The sequence below is a fragment of the Gordionus sp. m RMFG-2023 genome, chromosome 2 (assembly GCF_954871325.1).
Source record: "Gordionus sp. m RMFG-2023 chromosome 2, tfGorSpeb1-WG-v2, whole genome shotgun sequence".
In the NCBI taxonomy this organism is placed as follows: Eukaryota; Metazoa; Nematomorpha; class Gordioida; order Chordodea; family Parachordodidae; genus Gordionus; species Gordionus sp. m RMFG-2023.
The window spans coordinates 30,184,102-30,206,106 of record NC_088776.1 but is presented as its reverse complement, the minus strand read 5'-3'; the positions used below and the strand labels follow the sequence as shown (position 1 = coordinate 30,206,106).

Genomic DNA, 22,005 nt, shown 5'->3' with positions numbered 1-22,005 from the left:
CTTTAGTTATTAAACAAAATATGTCGTCAAAAATGGCGGATATTTTATTGGAGTAATTGGGAAGATATTTAATAGCTCAGATGGAATTCTTATTACCAATCCATGAAATTAATAGATAAGATGCTTTCTGAAAAGTTTTCAGAAGTAGAACAAGTATGTGATCAAATTGGATTTGCAATGTTTTGGCAAGTGGAATGTTTTTTTGTTAAAGAGTATGCAACAGTAATACAATGATATTCTCTAAATAAATTTAAACTTTATAGGTTATGGAACCTTTGGCGATCTCGTTAAAAATCTTGGAACGGGAGGATAATATGGAGCAGGGATATCTAACTCCCGTTCTATCGATATTGAGAGATAAATTAACGAAATTTAGCTGCCTGCGGTATTGTCAGCCCCTTGTAGATAATGTTCTTAGAGGTATTGATAAAAGTAATATTTCTTTATGCAATTATTTTATATTATCAGATATCTGCAAAATATATTAAAAAAAGTGCAAAGATCTGGCAAATTTAGTTAAATATTTTTAACAGGCCAGTTCTACTAAACCTCTGATATCTAGTAAAATATTAATAGGCCTTTGAAGACATTAAAAATTTATTAGATTATTTGAATTTTAAGCTAATATTTTGATTAATATTCTTTGTAAATAAATTACAATGTTAATTTCTTTGTATATTAAGTATTAAGTTTACATTTAATCAATATTTATGATATAGCCCAAATATAAATAAATACCATACAGATGATGTGCCAGACTTGACTGTAAAATTTAAAAGGGTTAAGTTTTGCAGATACTTGATTTGATTTATATGAATAAAATGAACACTTATTTAATAATAAATTAATTATCATCTCATAATATAGATTTCCTTCACTGTATGAAGACAGTAACATTTTGGCAGCCATGATTCACCCTAAATTTAAACTTAATTGGCCTTATATTAATCGGCCACAAAATATGATGGTAAAAGAAAGATTAGTTGCCCATTTGGAAAATATGCAGGAACAACCATATGCGGATACTTCAAATGAATGTATGGATGACATTGATGCTTTTTTTGGGAAAAATACCGTATAAAATACTAGTTCCGTTAAAATTTTTTTTTATTCAAATGATGATTCCATGAATATTTTTAATACTTATATTAATTTTAAAAAAATATTTATTGAATATAATAAAACTTTGCCATCAAGCGCTCCTGTGGAGCGCTTGTTTAGTAAAGCTAAACATGTTCTAAATGAAAGACGCGGATGTTTAAATGATAATAATTTAGAAAAAAATTTATTATTTAAAGCTAATTTTAATTATAAATAAATATATTATAATTGTTATATTTATTATTAAATTACAATAAATTTCTACCATATTTAATTTATTTTTATATTAGTTAATTTTGCATTGGTTATATTATATTATTATTCAATTACAATAAATTTATAACATATATTAGTTAATTTTGCATCGGTCAGAAATTTCCTTCAGAAATTTAAATAGAAAAAAGGTCGATCCTGGATTTCGATCCTCTTTTTTTGAAAAGATCGTGATCGGAATTCGATCTTTTTAAAAAGATCGGTTAACAAGCCTGTTTAAATGTTTCATTATATTTATATCACAATCAGAATTGGCAGGGTGCTGAAGACGCCCTGCAATGGCCTGCGAAATATCCAGTATATAAATAACTGAGCAAATTTAGGTAGGGTATCAGTCTGGGGATATAAATGAGATGTGCGATGATAAATTTGCCCATGAACTTTAAAACAATAAGGTCCATTACCTAATAATTTTAAAATCTGTGCTCCCATAGATGCAAAGGCAATAAAACTATTGTAAGAACGAATATGACGCATGAAATCTTATGCAAGGGATCTAAGGGATTAGATAAGAGATTTTTTAAATAATCAGGATACGGCCATTGTGGAAACTTGACTTTACCTTTATGACAACAATGAGAAAATTTACCATCTGAAGGTCTTTCAGCTAAAAAATTTAAAGATTAACTAAATTGGCATATTATATTCATAGGACCCAGCGTCTACATGAGCGGGAGGGGTAGGAACAGTTTGCATCCTATTTTTTTGAGGGGCTAGGGGTAGGCGGCTTTAATGGGGGTAGGATAAATTTTTGGGGGGATTATCTATTGAATTTTGAGAAGAAATAGGACAAAATTTATTGCTGTAAAAATTAATACTTTTATTATAGAACTTTTATAATACAAATCATCGATTAAATCTATATATTGCAAACAATTATACATTTTGTTTACCAAATAACTGCTATCCTTTTAAATTACATTTAAAAGGTTTAATTATTTCAGCAAGCTCATAAAGTTATAATAATAAATTCATTGTAAATAATGGAAGATTTAATTGAATTTATTATCTAAAAAAAAATCCTTTAGAAAATTTTTTAGGGGGGTAAGCAAAGGTTTTTGAAGGGGGTTTGCATCCAGTGAAAATCCTGTCATGTAGACGCCGACCATTAAGTGTTTAAATTTATTGTTATAATTTTCGGTTGAAGAATCATCTGAAGACGAAGATAAACTTATTATTCTATTTTCTTCTTCCATAATTTTAAAATAGACAGATATAAAACGATTCAAATATGGTAGTTCTAATTGTTAGCAAATTGCTATATGACGACCAACGTCATATATCAAAAATTATCTCAAAATATCTAAATTTTGATTAAATTTTTCATTTAAATCTTAAAACAATATCATTTTAAATTTTAATACTATTTAAATTAACCAATATAATTTTTTTTAAAGTATCTGTATCTTTTTGAATACAAAGTTGGTTAAGATACGAATACTTTTAAATAATATGTATCTTAGATACTGGATACAAGATACTTTCCAAAATTTTAAGTATCTTGTATCTTAGATACAAATATCCGCGATACTGCCCAACCCTGTCAAGGAGATATTAATTAAACGAAATTTAAATATAAATGACCTTATTTTGTCTTAAAAAACAAATATAATAAATTAATATAGTATTTCCTTTACCATATATCTCTCCTATACTAGTGACTAATCACACTTAGTGGGACCTTTTTATATTTATAAGCTTATTACGCGCGATATTTGCTTAATAAATACGACAGACCCAGCGTCTACATGAGCGGGAGGGGTAGGAACAGTTTGCATCCTATTTTTTTTAGGGGGTAGGGAGTAAGCTGCTTTAATGGGGTTAGGATCAATTTTTTGGGGGGTTATCTATTAAATTTTGAGATGAAATAGGACAAAATTTATTGTTGTAAAAATTAATACTTTTATTATAGAATTATTATAATACATCGATCAAATCTATATATTGCAAACAATCATACACATTGTTTTCCAAATAAAACTTTCTGCTATCTAAATGATAAATCAGCAAGCTCATAATGCCATAATAATTAATTCATTGTAAATAATGGTGGTTTTGATTGAATTTATTATCTAAAAAATAAATTCTTTATAATCACAAAATTAGTTGGTAGAGATAGATTAATTTAAGTTATCTTTATAAATTCTCTAAAAGGAGTATCAATATAAATATAAAGGTCAAAATAAAAATAAAAATAAAAAGGCACCGCCGCCGAAGGTGGCGGGGATTTTTTTAGGGGGGTAGGCAAAAGTTTTTGAAGGGGTTTGCATCCAATGAAAATCCTGTCATGTAGACGCTGATAGGACCACAGTTATGTTCTTCAGCTAATGGATTAATTTTAGGGAATATCCTAGGTAAGATCTTTTAAAATTTTTTTCTAAATCTTGTAGCGCAAGCATGCATCCTATCATATTTATCCTAATTATAAAATAGATATTAACTGTTTTTTTAATTTAAATAATTAATCTAAAAATAATTAAATAAAATACCTTTTCTGAAATGAGAATAGTTGGAGGTAAATGAGTAATTAAATTATTTTGTTTGGATATAATTATAGATGTATTTGTATTATTTAATTTGATCCTTTTGCGGTGAGATTTAATTGAAATTGACTTATTCTAGATTAAATGTATATTAAAAAATACAGAAAATAATGTTACATCTATTTTTGAAAACATAGTATTCCTTCAATAATTTAATTCAAGATGGAAAAATCTTGATAATAAATGTCAAATCTAAATTCAATTAAATAATAAAATATGTAGTTATGCTACTTTAATCATGTATCATAGTTTATTGGCCATCCATCTATTGTATACCTTTAAACTTTAGAGAGTACATCATCTATTGATTTTCTTTCAATCTCACTTGCATTTAAAGGTGTTAATTCTCCCACCTGTATTTGATTTAATATTTCTTCTTTTGATATGTGGTCCCTGTATTGGTAATTGAGATATCATATCAACATTGGCTAGTGTTGTTTACTTTTGAATAATTCTATTTCATATTTGTAACCTTGTAATAATAAAGCCCATCTTTGTATTCTGGCAGTAGATGTAGTTGGTATTTCTTTTCTTGGATAAAATAAAATCATTAATGGCTTTGTAATGTGAACTTTTTTCCATATATAAATTCTTTGAATTTTGTAACTCCAAATATCATGGCAAGAGCTTCTCTTTTTATTTGGCTATAATTTTTCTCGGCTGCATTTAGTGTTTTTGAGGTGAATGCGATTGGTCTCTCCTTACCACCTTCTATTTGTATCATTACTGCCCCAATTCCCATGACTGACGCATCTATTGCTATTATAATGGGTAATTTTAAATTATAATGTTGTAATTTTGGAGTACTACTTCCTGCTTTATTATTTTATATGTGTCTTTACATTCATCCAAACAACTGCCTTTCCTAATAATTTGTATAATGGTTTGGCTGCAAAATTATTATTATTTATTAATTTACTATAAATATATAATGTCTTAAAAGAGATTAATTTCTATAATTCTTTAAACTAGATACTTAGAAAAATAATTTTAAAATAAACTTATTATATTTTATTTATTTAATATTCATAACCCTAACGCTTACATTAACCTTAACACCCAATGATTTAACCCTTAATATCCCTTGAATTTTTTTATATTTTACCTACTAAAAGGTATTTATTATCTTATAATGGTTTAACGCTTAAAATCTCTTGAAAGTGTTTTATTTTCGCGTGATAGGAATTTTTACGTATGTTACATATATATATATAATAAACACTTTAATATTTACTTTATGAACTTATTATTTATTAATTTACTATAAACATATAATGTCTTAAAAGAGATTAATTCCTATAGTTCTTTGAACTAGATTAATAATTTTTAAATAATCTTATTATATTCTATATATTTAATACTATTACTAACCCTAACACTAACCTTAACCCTAACCCAATGACTTATTCCTTAAAATCCCTTGAATTTTTTTATATTTTACCTACTAGAAGGTATTTATTGGCTTATAATGGTTTAACACTTATAATCCCTTGAAAGTGTTTTATTATATTTTCGCGTGATAAGTTTTTTTTACGTATGTTTCACGTATATATAAAAAACACTTTAATATTTACTTCATGAACTTATTATTATTTGTTAATTTACTATAAATATATAATGTCTTAAAAGAGATTAATTCCTATAGTTCTTTAAACTAGATATTTAGAAAAATAATTTTAAAATAAATTAATTATATTCCATTTATTTAATATTCCTAACAATAACCTTACATTAACTTTAACCCTAACCCAATGATTTAACCCTTAATATCCCTTGAATTTTTTTATATTTTACCTACTAGAAGGTATATATTGGTTTATAATAGTTTAACGCTTAAAATCCCTTGAAAGTGTTTTATAATATTTTCGCGTGATAAGCATTTTTACGTATGTTTCACGTATATATAAAAAACACTTTAATATTTACTATATGAACTTATTATTATTTATTAATTTACTATAAATATATAATGTCTTAAAAGAAATTAATTCCTATAATTCTTTAAACTAGATACTTAGAAAAATAATTTTAAATTAAACTTATTATATTCTTTTTATTTAATATTCCTAACCCTCTAACCTTAACCCAATGATTTAACCCTTAATATCCTTTGAATTTTTTTATATTTTACCTACTAGAAGGTATATATTGGCTTATAATGGTTTAACGCTTAAAATCTCTTGAAAGTGTTTTATTTTATTTTCACGTGATAAGCATTTTTAAGTATGTTACACGTATAAAATAATACACTTTAATATTTACTATGACTTATTATTATTTATTAATTTACTATAAATATATAATGTCTAAAAAGAGATTAATTAGTATAGTTCTTTAAATAAGATACTAACTAACACTAACCCTAACTTTAATTCCTATATTTCTTTAAACAAGATACTTACTAACCTTAACCCTAACATTTAAATTTCAGTGAAGATGTACCATAAGAAAGTGACAATTGTCATAATCGTCATTTTTGAACTTTTTTCAATTTTTTTAAGGCAAATGGGTAAAAATAATAAGATTTTTACTATTTGATTAAATAGTTTAAAAATAATTATGACTTTTCTAAGGCTTTTATTGAAATTTTAATTAACTAGTTTATAATTTATATTTAAACCATTTTCTTCAAAATATTCCAAATAAATTATCAACATGGCTATTTAAATTTTTTCAAGGTTTTTCATCACTGAAAAATTGATTTAACATGTTTACAAAATTTTTACCCATTTGCCCTAAAAAAATTGAAAAAAGTTCAAAAATGACGATTACAATTGTCATTATCCTATGGTACATCTTCAATGAAATTTTAATTTAACATGTTTACAAAATATATTTTTACCCATTTGCCTTAAAAAAATTGGAAAAAGTTCAAAAATGACGATTATGACAATTGTCACTTTCCTATGGTACATCTTCACTGAAATTTAAATTTAACATGTTTACAAAATATATTTTTACCCATTTGTCTAAAAAAATTCAAAAAAGTTCAAAAATGACGATTATGACAATTGTCACTTTCAAGGTACATCTTCAATGAAATTTTAATTTAACATGTTTACAAAATATATTTTTATCCATTTGTCTTAAAAAAATTGAAAAAAGTTCAAAAATGACGATTATGACAATTGTCACTTTCAAGGTACATCTTCAATAAAATTTTAATTTAACATGTTTACAAAATATATTTTTACCTATTTGGTTTAAAAAAATTGAAAAAATTTCAAAAATGACGATTATGACAATTGTCACTTTCCTATGGTACACTGAAATTTAAATTTAACATGTTTACAAAAAATATTTTTAACCATTTGTCTAAAAAAATTCAAAAATGACGATTATGACAATTGTCACTTTCCTATGGTACATCTTCGCTGAAATTTTAATTTAATATGTTTGCAAAATATATTTTTACATATTTGCCTTAAAAAATAAACTTCAAATCTGAGTTGAAAAAAACGACCAAACTTCAAGTCTGAGTCGTAAAAAAGACCCAAACTTCAAGTCTGAGTCGAAAAAACTTCCCATATTTTGGGTCAACGTCGTTTTTTCGTCTTGGACTCGGGTCGAGGTCGAAAAAAACGACCCATATTTTGGGTCGAGGTCGTTTTTTCGGCTTGGACTCCTCGAGGTCGAAAAAACGACCCATATTTTGGGTCGAGGTCGTTTTTTTCGGCTTGAACTCGGGTCGAGGTCGAATAAAACGACCCGAACTTTGGGTCGGGGTCTCGACTCGCGGCCTTTTAACACCACTAATTGTAGGTTGACTATATATACTATAAAAAATTTAACCTTATGAAGATGGTAAAATGCGTTATTTGAATGAATGTTTAGTTTGTTACATGATTACTAATGAACCAATTACGCTTTAATCATGTTTATTGGACAAATATTTTTTAAAAGAACACGATTGGGTAAATTTGATTGATGTTTTTTGAGGATTATTATAATAGATAATAAGACTTATTATAAAAAAGTATTTATAATCATTACTAAATTTTAATAAAAATTTATTTTCAGATACCTACAAATACCAATGCATTATTATGGAAATAAAATAAATTAAAATTAGATATTAGGCAAAAACTAACTAAACACTATTTTTAAAGGGCAATAAACCAAGTAATATAAAAAAATATTATATAACTTAAAATAGGTGAAGGAAAAATTATGATGAAAATTTTAGGGAAAAACTATGCACTTACCATTAACTTTATTGATTATAATAATACATTTATTTTATGATGTAAATATAACATATATATTCATTATTGATTTTTGTACTTTTGTGAATAAATTTAAATAAAGAAATATATTCAGAAATGGATAGTTTATAACATAGGCGTAGCCAGGGGTGGGGCAAGGAAAAATTCGACCTCCCTCCCCCCCTTCAAAAATTTATCACTTTTTGTGAATATTATTTTAAGCTAATAAAAAAAATATCCCACTTAGTCCTCTCCCCACTCCCTGACCCCCAAAAATGTATGCATATATCTTAAACAATAATTTGAAAGAAAGAATGTAAAAGTTGATATTTTTTTTAAACTAAAACTATTCATCATAATTTAGAATGGAAAAAGAATTTATATATCGGCATGACTAAATACTGTATTGCTTAAGTGCTTTGCTAAAATGTATTGCTAAAAAGCAATTAATCATAATCAATCAAAATTAGATTATATAATATTTTTTTTAAAATATTTTTAGAAACATTTTTTTTAATGTATATAAATCAATTTTATATTAAGTAAAAAATTGAGATTAAATATCAAATAATTTATACTTCTATTTTTACTTAATATTAATGGGAAAAAAATATATTTACTAGCTTATTACAATTTAAATTTTATTTTTCAATTACAATATTTAACAAATATATATAAATAAAAGGGCGTTAAATGCATAAATATGAAAATATATTCTTAGGAAACTAGAATTATTATTGCATAGCGCTTTTTTTAAACTTGGGTGTAAATACATGTGAAAAACCTAAAAAAATTTTAAAAAATATAGGTTTCTTTGACATTTAATTAATGAGTAGGTTTAGAATCGAAAAAAAGTAGAAGATTTGTATGGCACATATTGCTGGCGTTATTGATCAAAATCTCTTCATTTTTGGTTTATACGTGCATATTTGGTGTTAAACATTATCCTAAAAAATATTTTGAAAATATTATGTTTGACCGAATGCCGAGCTCAATACCGACCACTTACTAAATATTCGATCGACCAAATTTGGTAGTAATATTATTTGGAAAATGTTCATTTTTGGATTATTTATCTATAAATACGTGTAAATAATTATCCGATAAAATATTTTAAAAATATCGTGATATGACAGATAACCGACTTGAAACCAGGCCAATGACTAAATACTGCATTGCTGGCGTTATCCATGAAAGATTCTTCATTTTTGGTTTATACGTGAACAATAACGTGTTAAACATTATCCTAAAAAATATTTTGAAAATATTATGATTTGACCGAATGCCGAGCTCAAAACCGATCACTTACTAAATATTCGATCGACCAAATTTGGTAGTAATATTATTTGGAAAATGATCATTTTTGATTTATTTATCTATAAATACGTGTAAAACACTATCTTGAAAAATATTTTGAAAATATTATGATTTGACAGAATGCCGAGCTCAAACCCCACCACTTAATAAATAATCTTAATTAGAATAAATTTATTTTCCAAAAAAAATAATTTCAATATTACAAAAAATTATTCCTCCCTCCACGTCCGTCGAAATTACCTGAATGTTTGGTATTTTTCAATTTCATAAAAATTTAAAATTCTAAAAATTTTTAAAAAATTATATTTTGGCATTTTCCTAAAGCTAAAATAAATGAAAAGTGAAAGTACGTAAAAAAATAATAAACAAATAAATAATAATTTCAAATATTAGCCGTTAAAATTTAAAATTATTATATAATTATAAATCATATTGTTTTTAAAATGTCTGATTTCCTGCCATATTTAATTTGGTAAGCTGAGGCCGTGCAGGCCCTTCTAATTCTTTATTTAAACTATATATCTACAATTTTAAAGTAAAGACGATTGATATAAACAATTATCAATATAATACAATTTGGTAAACCAAATATAGCGGAGTTTACATTGCATATAAAACATGGCTTATTACAAAATGGTCGGAAATTTTTAAGGGTATCCCTGGTGAGTTAAAAAGGTTATTAATTCAAGTTTGATAAAAAGTAATTTTATAACCTTGTGTTAGCTTTTATAAGCATAGGACTTTATTTCTGCTAACCCGAGGAGGGTACCCTTAATAAGTTTCCGACCCTAAGACAAGGGAAGTCTATCGACTTCAATGCTTAGCAAATAGATCTATATACCATATATAGGGGCTTATCGGCGCTTATAAAATTAATTTGAGTTTGGCGGACTATTACCCCTTTTTTATTTACAAAAATATGTGAAATATATCAATTTATGATTACAATATAATGTATTAGTGCCAAAGGCTATCAAGTATTAAAGAGTATGTTATTGCGGGGGAGGTAAGACACGTTCCTCCGGGTCAGAGTAGCGTTCCTCATTGTCCAAGAGTTCGTCCGATCCAACCGTATTATTGTCTTCGGTTAGGTTTAACGTTTGGTCGAACTAAACAAAAATGAACTTTTCAATTAATATTACTATCAAATTTGATAGAATATTTTGTAAGTGGTCGGTTTTGAGAATGGTATTAGGTCAATCATGATATTTTCAAAGTATTTTTTAGGATAATGCTTAATACCTTAAACCAAAAATAAAGAATTATTTTAGGATAACGCCAGTAATGCTGTATTTAGTCATTGGCCCGGTTTCAATTCGGTTATCGGTCAAATAACGATATTTTTAAAATATTTTTTGGGATAATGTTTTACATGTATTTAAAGATGTATAAACCAAAAATGAACATCTTCCAATTAATGTTACTACCAAATTTGGTCGATCGAATATTTATTTAGTGGTCGGTTTTGAGCTCGGCATTCGGTCAAATCACAATTTTTCAAATTATATTTTAGGATAATGTTTAACACCTAAATATACACGTAAAACCAAAAATGAAGAATTTTCCATGGATAACGCCAGCAATACAGTATTTCGGTTTCAAATGGGTTATTGGTGAAATCACGATATTTTTAAAATATTTTTTGGGATAATGTTTTACACGTATTTATAGATAATAAACAAAAAATGAACATTTTCCATATAATATTACTACCAAATTTGGTCAATCGAATATTTAACAAGTGGTCGGTTTGGAGCTCGGCATTCGGTCAAATCATAATATTTTCAAAATACTTTTTAGGATAATGCTTAACATGTTATTGCACGCGTGTAAACCAAAAATAAAAAATTTTCCATGGATAACGCCAGCAATGAAGTATTTAGTCATTGGCCCGGTTTCAAATCGGTTATCTGTCAAATCACGATATTTTAAAAATATTTTTTGGGATAATGATTTACACGTATTTATAGATATATAAACCAAAATTGAACTTTTTCCAATTAATATTACTACCAAATTTAGTCAATCGAATATTTAGTAAGTGGTCGGTTTTGAGCTCGGTATTCGGTCAAATCATAATATTTTTTAGGATAATGCTTAACACCTAAATGTATACATATAAAACAAAAATGAAGAATTTTCCCTCGATAACGCCAGCAATGCAGTATTTCAGTTTCAAATCAGTTATCGGTCAAATCACGATATTTTAAAAATATTTTTTGGGATGATGTTTTACACGTATTTATAGATAAATAATCCAAAAATGAACATTTTCCAAAAAATATTACTACCAAATTTGGTCGATCAAATATTTAGTAAGTGGTCGGCTCGCCATTCGGTCAAATCATAATATTTAAAAAAAATTATTTAGGATAATGCTTAACACGTTATTGTAATAAACCAAAAATAAAAAATTTTCCATGGATAATGCCTGCAATGCAGTATTTAGTCATTGGCCCGGTTTCAAATCGGGTCAAATCACAATTATTTTAAAATATTATTTGGGATAATGATTTACACGTATTTATAGATAAATAAACAAAAAATGATCATTTTTCAACTAATATTAATACAAAATTTGGTCGATCGAATATTTAGTAAATGGTTGGTTTTGAGCTCGGCATTCGATTTTTTAGGATAATGTTTAACACTTAAATATTCACGTATAAACCAAAAATGAAGAGATTTTGATCAATAACGTCAGCAATATGTGCCTTACAAATTTTCTACTATTTTTCGATTCTAAACCTACTCATTAGTTAAATGTCAAAGAAACCTATATTTTTTAAATATTTTTAGGTTTTTCACATGTATTTACACCCAAATATAAAAAAAGCGCTATCCAATAATTATTCTGATTTCCTAAGAATATATTTTCATATTTATGCATTAAACGCCCTCTTATGGATATTTGTTAAATGTTGCAATTAAAAAATAAAATTTAAGTTATAATAAGCTAGTAAATATATTTTTTTTTCCAATAATATTACGTAAAAATAGAATTATAAATTATTTAATATTTAATCTCAATTTTTTACTTAATAAAAAAATGATTTATGTACATTAAAAAAAATGTTTATGAAAATTATTTAAAAAAAATATTATATAATCAAATTTTGATTGATTATGATTAATTGCTTTTTAGCAATGCAGTATTTAGTCATACCCTTTATATATAAAAAAAGTGAACAAAATGTTTTTTAAGAAAAGGAATATAAGCCACAGATAAGTCTTAATACCAAAGTGAAATATAATATAATTATTAATAATAAACGCATAAAATTACTAAATAATATAATATATCAAATATAATTTTTTATAAAGTGAGTAATTTTTATTTTAATAAAAGTAAAATATAATTATAAAACTATTGATAAAATTAAATCATAAATTAAATAGAAAAAATAAAGCACAATACAAACAGTGGAATATTATATGTCGTAGATTTACAGTATATCTAATTTTATCAATTATCATATGAAAATCAAATAATTTTTACCAATATAGCGAATTATATATTACAGAAAACTATATAATATTGATAAGGACATCAGAAAATATCTTTTAAAGACATTGTGTGGTATGAATAATATGAAGATTATTTTCTTAATATCATTTTTTATTTAAAATAAATAGATGGCGTTACTAAATTGAGTGCAAATTGTTGCTATATTTATTATCAAGAGCATTGATTAGTAAATTTTGCTAAAATATAAACTATAATATATTGTCTAACTGTAAAATATGTCTGTAAAAGTGGAATTTTACCTAGTATTTTGTAACCAATTCTATATTGTCAACTTATTTTTATAAATAAATTTCTTATGCTTGTTCGGAATAAATTATTACCATGCTTTTATATTAATGTATATACAAGTAATTTTTTATATTTTATATAAACTAATAAAAATATATAATATTTGTTCCAGGCTTATTTTTATATTAAAATTAACCTCATATCTTGTAAAAATATTTTATGACTATATATATAGACTTAGGTAACCCGGCCGAAGGCCCGCCCAAAATGGGGTCTAAGGGCGAAGCCTCTAGAAATTTTTTTATCCCCCCCCCCTTAGGAAAATCCTGGCAACGCCTATGGTTTATAATTATTAAAAAATCACATAATTCAAAGCAAAAACAAAATATAATAAAATTTAGAAATTATAAATAAAGGAATTATAATATATAACCTCATTTTTTATTTTAACAGAATTACAAAAGAAATTATATCAATATTTTTTTTTAAATAATTCAAAATATTGATCAATAAAATCATGTACATTCCATTTTTTAATTTCTATTATTGAATATATAAATAAATAAATATTAAACTTAATTCTTAGTAAAAATATTAATTCTAACTTGATTAGTCTATAAATTTGAAAAATCTCAAAGATATTTATTAAGATATAAAGAAAATAATAAATCTTTACATCTCTGGAAATTTTAATAAAGGGCACAAAATATTAAACTATATTCTTACTATATAGTTTCTATTTTATATTGATTATGATTAGTCAAAAAAAATCTTAAAAATATTCATTAAGTAATAAACTGCAAATGTTAATAAAGAGCAGAAATGTTTAAATTATTCCTATCACTATAAAAAGTATTAATTCTAACTAGATTACTCTAAATATACCTTAAAGATATTAATCAAGCAATAATCAAAACAGTATAAGCATAATTTACTTACTCGAAAATGATTTTTTATTCATTTAGTAAAACATTTAAGTAAATAATAATTTGTATAATATAAATGTATCTATATATTAAAAATTCTAGCATGTTTGTCATAGACATGCCCAAAGTGAGATAACTGAATTATGTGAAGGCCTACCCTTCATATATAAAATGGCTACCAGTCGCTTCTTTGCCACTTCAAATTTTTTTTACATAGGCATAGCCAAAATTTTCCTAAGGGGGGGGGGGATTAAAATATTTTTGGGGTCCGCCCCCATTTTGGGCGGGCCTTCGGTCGGGTTACCTTGGTCTATATATAGTCATAACATAGATAGGTATTTTAATAAAACAAATAAGCTTGTAACAAATATGAAATATAGTTTTATTAATTTACATAAAATATAATAAATTACTTTATTAATATAAAATTATGATAATAATTTATTCCAAACAGGTATAAGAAATTTATTTATAAAAAATAATATAGTTGATATTCCTCTATTATATAGAATTGGTTATAAAATACTAAGTAAAATTATACTTTTACAGACATATTTGACAATATATTACAGTTAATATTTTAACAAATTTTACTAATCAATGCTCTTGATAATAAATATAGGAACAATTGCATTCAATTATTCAACGCCATCTATTTATTTCAAATAAAAAATTAATCTTCATATTATTCATCCCAAAATGTCTTTAAAAGATATTTTCTGATGTCCTTATAAATATAATTTGATTGTCTTATGATAATTGATAAAATTAGATATATTGTAAATCTCGATATATAATATTTCACTTGCATTGTGCTTTAATTTTTTTATTGAATTTAAGATTTAATTTTATCAATAGTTTTATAATTATATTTTACTTTTATTAAGATAAATAAATTAATATTAATCACTTTATAAAAAAATATAATTTTACAGATCTATTATTAATAATTATAATACATTTCACTTTTGTCTTAGGACTTATCTTTAGCTTATATTCTATTTCTTAAAAAACATTTTTGGTTCATTTTTTTTTATATAAAAATGCTTTTTTTCCAAAAATGTATAAATTATGATAAATAGTTTAATTTAAAAAAATATCAAATTTTAAATTCTTTCTTTCAAATTATTGTTTAAGATATATTTTGGGGGGTCAGGAAGTGGGTGGAGGACGGGAACCTTTTATTAGCTTAAATTGATATTCAGAAAAGTGATAAATTTCGAAAGGGGGGATTTCCCCTTGCCCCCCCCCCTCCGGTTATGCCTATGGATTTTAGCATTACGATCGGCAGTTTATAGTATTAATATCATTGGTTTTAACGATAATGAATACAACTCTGTCCTCTCTTTTATCACTCCTTTTCTATTGTTTAACATAATGTAAATCATGATTTGGACTTGTCTCTTATTTTCCTTTTCAATCTCATGCTCTACATTTGGTCTTATTCAATCTAAGCTAGTTTCCAATTGTCTTATAAAGATAATCTGCATAAGAGATTTCTTGTAGAGCTATGCTCCTCGATAGGTTGTTAATACTTGTTTCTTTTACTTTGCATTTAACTTAAAGGATCCATGTTATTTTACAATCCTCATTGAAATATAAATTTTATCACTTTTTATTCAACAATAAAAAAGTTTCTTTACTATAACATCCACATCAATTTTTTACTTAAACTATATATTCGGTAAAATAAAATATGTGTGTGTGGAACATTTATTTAATTTAATAGACAGTGAACAATGTCTTAGAAATAATTATAAATATTCCTATTAAATTTAACTCCTTGAAAATAATTATATATATTTATATTCTTAAATTAAGTAAATCTTAACTAAATATTATAAAGGTTTTAAAAAAAATTTATTGCACGTATCCTAGAGAAAAAAGAATTTCTGAATATATAATCAGAAACAGGTTATTTAATAAATCCATTATAATAAACAAAAATATTTAAGTACCTTTTAGAAAAAAAATCAAGATCATTTTACTTATTATATTTTATAATAAATGACGTTGAAATCCTGTTAAGGTTTAAGGTATACAACATATTACCATTAAATTTGCAAGAATCGTATCACAAATTAAATTTCCATGATAAAAATATTAAAAGCAGTTGGATAGTAGCAAGAACACGTGTTTTATCCAATAAAATAAAAATCATACGATTTTTCAATTTTTATTGACCTTTTATTTGGTTTTTTATTTCACTATTTTTATTTAATTAAGATGCCTAGCATACTGCCACATGATAATGAAATGATTTACACAAATCTATCTAGCTCTAATATTCAAAACGATTTAGATTCTAATATTCTATATAAAAATTCCAACCACAATATACAACGAACTAATAATTCCTTAATTGAATCTACATCGAAATTTATTGATGCAATAAATTATATGAAGGATACTATAATGCTTCCTAGTCGTTTAAAAGATATTCCTAATAATATAACTCCATCTTTAATCATTTCTGAAAATATGAATGGCAATCCAACCTCAGAATCAAAAGAAAGCTTTAGAAAAAATAATGTAAAAGAAATGAATAAAGATCCTTCACTTACCTTGTATAGTAACTTTTTATTGTTAAATGAAATTAGTAAGGAACTAAAGTTGCTTCCAGGTTCAGATGAATCAAATGCTTTGCAAGACTTTTCAAATGGATTTTTGAGTGAACAAGATTTATATGCTTACCAAGCCTCATTAATTTTTCGTAAACAACTTAAAACGATATTAGAATCTCTAGAAAAACTAACTGATTCTGCATATTATCTTGCTCAAAAATATCAAGAAAATATAGGAGATCAAAGTGAATGTATGCTGCCAACTTCCAGACGTAAATGCAGCTTAAAATCATTATTTTAATATTCTTTATAATTAAAAATAGACAATAAATTATATATTCATTAGTTAAATTATAATTAATAAAAATTTTGCATTGTCAAGAGAGACTACCATCTCATTTTAATTTTTTATATAATAGTAAATTTAATATGGAATAAATGGTAATATCATTAGTTAAAATAATAGTTAATTTTTGATTTTAAAGACAGGCTTCTAAATATCTCAGCTGTTCATCAGATAAACCTATATCAAGGATACGCACCTTTTCTGTTTCACTAATATGCCCTATTAAAATCTATAATATTTTTAAAATTTAAATAGTAACCTCCTAGGTAACCATTCAAAACGCATGCAGCATATGTGTTTTTAATCTCATCATCATTCAAGCAAAGAGATTCCAAAAATATTTTATACTTGCGTAGAATATATTTCTGATGATAACTAAATAAATTTTTATGTATAGAAGTTAGATGAAATATAAACAATGAGCAGGCAAGTATACAATATTTTAAAGTAAATAATGAGCTTATGGATTTTTAATATTTTATGATAGGCAAATTTATATTAAAAATTATTTCTTTATTTTAAAATGTTAAGTAAAAATATCAGAGTTGTTAAAAGATACTTTTTATGGATCTAGATAGATACATTGTCTTAAAAATATCTAGATTCAGATACAATTTTATAAAAAATATAGATGTCATTTTTATCAGACTTAATAGAGTTAGTGTTCTTAGAAACTCTTATCATGAGAGTACAAAATTGTTCTTTTAATTCAAACACCATATAAAAAATATCCATACCCTTATTTTTATCTTTCTTTTGAACTAATTCTTATTTAAAAATGAGCATTTTTTAAAAAATATTTACATTAAATTTATATTTCACATTTATCAAAAGTTAGCTGAATATCTAAATTATTTAACAAATTCTAGATAAATTTCTTTGCTAAAATAATTTTGTGCATCAATGCTATTATTTTTTAATAATTAATGGGCATAATGGTGATTTATATATTCCTTTACATGATAAAAATATCCTTCACAATCTTGAATTGTTATGTATAGATTTAGGCCGCATTCAGAGTGGATCCAATCTGACACGATTTAACATCTGATCAATTTTTAAAATCTGTTTATGAGATCAATTTTTTTGTAATAATATTAATTTTGTCTTTAATTTTATACATGATAATAACCTAAGAAATATTGGTTTTAATAAAGAAAAATTGATTCTCATAAACCGATCAGCTGTTAAATCGTGTCGGATCGGATCTACTATGAATGTGGCCTTAAATGGGAAAAATATTTATTGAATTATATATTTTTTATTATAATATTAGTCTCAATATTTTTTAATATATATTTATTTAAATTATATGCTCATATGAGATAAAATGAATTTTGTATTCAAATATTTGTTTTTAAGATAAAAAAGTATCTAAAAATAGTTACTACTAAAATAGGATCTAGATACCGATACTCTTTATAAAAGGGTATTTAGATACAGATACAACATTTTTGTATCTAGATACAGTGACAACTCTGAAAAATATACAACTGGGGAGGTGGGTAAAAAAATTTAAACAAAGGACTTGCTTGTGAACATCCATTGCACACAATTTATGTAAATTAATATTTTAACTTTTCGGCATCATAAAAAGTTTTATATGGCATTAGTAAGGTTTGAATTGAATTTGATTTAGTTTCCTCCATTTTTTTCATGGAATCTCTTGCTTGTTGTTCTTGTTCCTTATCATGGAAATGGATTGCTAGTTTTTTTTAAAAAATAAAAATGAACAATAAGCAGAACTAATTAGAGATCCGCAGGCCCACCCCTAAGCCTAGGTAAATAGGCCAGGCCATATTATTATTCAAGGTTGGTCTAAAAAAATTTCTAAATATGGCCTGAAAAAATATATTTGGGCTAGGTTGTATATTTTAAAACCAAATATTTTATGCATTATTTATAAAAATTAAAAATAAATATAATATATTTTTAAAAAATCTTGGTCAGGCTTAAAAATTTATAAAAAAATCCTGCAAGGCCATGCAAATGGTACTTCTAAAGGTCTCTGATTTATTTGGAAACCAAATGGTACCAGCTGATTTGTATATACACATGAATGAATCACTAGTCTAGGTAGTATTATGTCATTGCAATAACCCCTTATATTAATTAATAAATAGGCATACTAGAACATTTGATATGTGTGAAAAAATAATATTGATTGCTCTTATAGAAAAAGTTAGGAGGATTGAGAGTAACATGATCAGGATTGCCATGTCTCCCCCCATCAGCAGGAGACTTCCGCAATTTGTTAGTACTTCGCCTATATATAGGCTTACACAATGGAAAAATATCTTTTGAAATTTTTATAATAATTATTTTCCATCGTGTAAGAGGACTGACCAATGCAAAATTTTTCCCTGGGAACCTTATTGAGTGACCGATATCACGTCGCCCATATAAGAACGGATCATCGATTAAGACAAACCTTGCCAAAAGGGGTCTCACTAGAAACAACTCATTGAACCCCCCCCCCCCTGAGGCAAATACCTCAAAGTAAACATTGTCTGAAGATTAGTCCATCACAGACTTTAATTAACTTTATACCCGATAATTATACATTTACCTCCATCTTGGTTGGAAAAATTGTAAAAATTAAAATTGTTATTATTGTTTACTTTGCCGTACATGTATATACTTAATATAGATATATAATGTATCACTTATATTATATTGATATAATACTAATAAATTCAAAGATGACCCGGCGTGGTCACGGGGCCTCCTAGCGCTTTCGCCTATATATAGGCTTACACAATGGAAAAATAATATCTTTTGAAATTTTTATAATAATTATTTTCCCATCGTGTAAAAGTACTGACCAACGCAAAATTTTTCCCTGGGAACCTTATTGAGTGGCCGATATCACGTCGCCCATAAGACACGGATCATCGATTAAGACAAACCTTGCCAAAAGGGGTCTCACTGGAAAGAACTCATTGTACCCCCCTGAGGCAAATACCTCAAAGTAAACATTGTCTGAAGATTAGTCCATCACAGACTTTAATTAACTTTATACCCGATAATTATACATTTACCTCCATCTTGGATGGAAAAATTGTAAATATTATAATTGTTATTATTGTTTACTTTGCCGTACATGTATATACATAATATAGATATATAATGTATCACTTATATTGTATTGATATATTACTAATAAATTCAAAGATGACCCGGCGTGGTATTTATATACCGCAATTGGAAATCTCCCGCAATTTTTTAATTTCCCCGCAAATTTTTTTAGCATTTAAACGTTTTTAATATACAAATAATATTTTGTTTTAAGAGACAGTAATTGATTATTTTTATATTTTTAATTAAATATTTATTAGAAAAACATGTCTAGTTTGTAAATTTCTTTCTATCATTTTTATTTTTATCCATTAATAAATCAAGGAGAGTATAAATTCATTGATAATCCCCAATCTGCTATATTTACCATTATAAGGTTAGTTATGTCTTTGGATTATTCACTATTTGAGGGAAAATTTTTTAATAGTTTTATTAAAAAGACCTTAATTTTGTTGAAATAGCGGAAGATCAAGGGAAATGTTTTAATATTTCCCTTATATGCATCTGTTAGAATTTCATATGTATGCCGGTCTTTCAAATCGTCAAGAATTAACCTGGATTCAGGTTCTAAAACATTGATGATTGCCTTGCTCATTTTTGTTCTACAAGTAAAGTTTTTATTTATCTCGGAGGCTTAATATTATGGGGAAAAGAATCTACCCATATTGTGATGATAAGTAGCTCTGTGAATGTTGTACTACATGATAAGTGTATACCATTGCCTCAACTGTAGTTGCATCTGTATTATTTCGAATATTTTTGTTTTGCATTAGATGTAGTTACACTACCCTGCAATGATTATAATAATATAATTGAACTATAATTATCATTGAAATATGTACAATATTACCTTATTATGTATTTAAAAGTGATTCGTGTTAATTAAGCGCCTATCCCTATAATGTTATTATAAACATTTTGCGGAACTTTCGCATAAAATATATTTATTACAAGGGCGTACGTAAGAATTTGGTCTGGGGGGGGGGGGGATAATAAAATTTTTTAAGAAATATTATTGTTTTTTTAAAATATCAAGCATAAATTTATTAGGACTAATAACTATTTCTAATACACAATTTTAAATTAATGTGAATTATAAAAAAATATGTAAAGAATTACTTAAATGACCCCAAATAGAAATTTGAATTTTTTGAGCCTTTACACAAAAAGTTTCTTAAGAATAATTGCATTTTGTATGTTATATATTTACAATGTAAAATCCAATCTTCGCTTGCTTGTCGTCAAATGCCTATGAATATTCAAAAGATCCAAACCTTTCAATCTACTTTCCTATGTTGTACTTCTTGGTATATTTTTCAGAGACCTGCAAGCCCGACAGTATTTTAATTTTTTTAAATATACCCGGGCCGGGCCCGAAATTTTTTTAAAAAATCACCCAAGCCGGGCCTGAATTATTTAAAAAAAACACCCAATTCGGGCTGTATTTTTTAAAACAGCCTATATTTGAATCGTTATTATTAGCTATAAAAATCAAAAATAAATATAATTCATTTTAAAAAATCCGGGCCAGGCTTGAAAATTTTATTTAAAAAAAAGCCGGGCCGAGCCTGAAAATTTAAAAAAAAATCCAAAATTTTTTTAAAAAAACCCAGGCCGGGCCGTAAAAAATCCGGGGCGTGCCCTGAAAATGGTACTTCTGCAGGCCTCTGTTATTCTTTTTAAAAAAGAGAATGTTCTCTCATTAGTTTACTAATGGGAAGAGTTTATAAACCCTTTTAATACACTGGGAATTTAATCAAAAATGTGTTTGAAATAATGCAGAGCATCCATAGCATTTTTTGGGACTATGTCAACCATAGTTAATCTTATAAACATAGTTATTCAGCTAGTAAGGATCCTAAGATACGTTAACATCTTCATAATAAAAATCTAAC

At 25.7% G+C, this 22,005-nt stretch overlaps 2 protein-coding genes across 2 annotated transcripts in view; one reads left to right on the top strand and one right to left on the bottom strand.

Annotated features, from left to right (window-relative positions):
* Window positions 1–16,232: 16,232 nt before the first annotated feature.
* LOC135923121 (mid1-interacting protein 1-like) lies at window positions 16,233–17,012 on the top strand. The gene has a single exon (XM_065457699.1). The coding sequence runs from the start codon at window positions 16,349–16,351 to the stop codon at window positions 16,985–16,987; it is 639 nt and encodes a 212-aa protein (XP_065313771.1). The 5' UTR covers window positions 16,233–16,348; the 3' UTR covers window positions 16,988–17,012.
* The window catches only part of LOC135923120 (peptide methionine sulfoxide reductase-like), a 43,143-nt gene continuing 38,101 nt past the window's right edge, over window positions 16,964–22,005 (bottom strand). The window contains exons 4-6 of the mRNA XM_065457698.1: window positions 18,611–18,737; window positions 17,292–17,407; window positions 16,964–17,251 (exon numbers count right to left, since the gene is read on the bottom strand). Coding sequence (XP_065313770.1) covers window positions 17,166–17,251; window positions 17,292–17,407; window positions 18,611–18,737 — 329 coding nt within the window. The 3' untranslated portion in view covers window positions 16,964–17,165. The remainder of the gene's footprint in view (window positions 17,252–17,291; window positions 17,408–18,610; window positions 18,738–22,005) is intronic.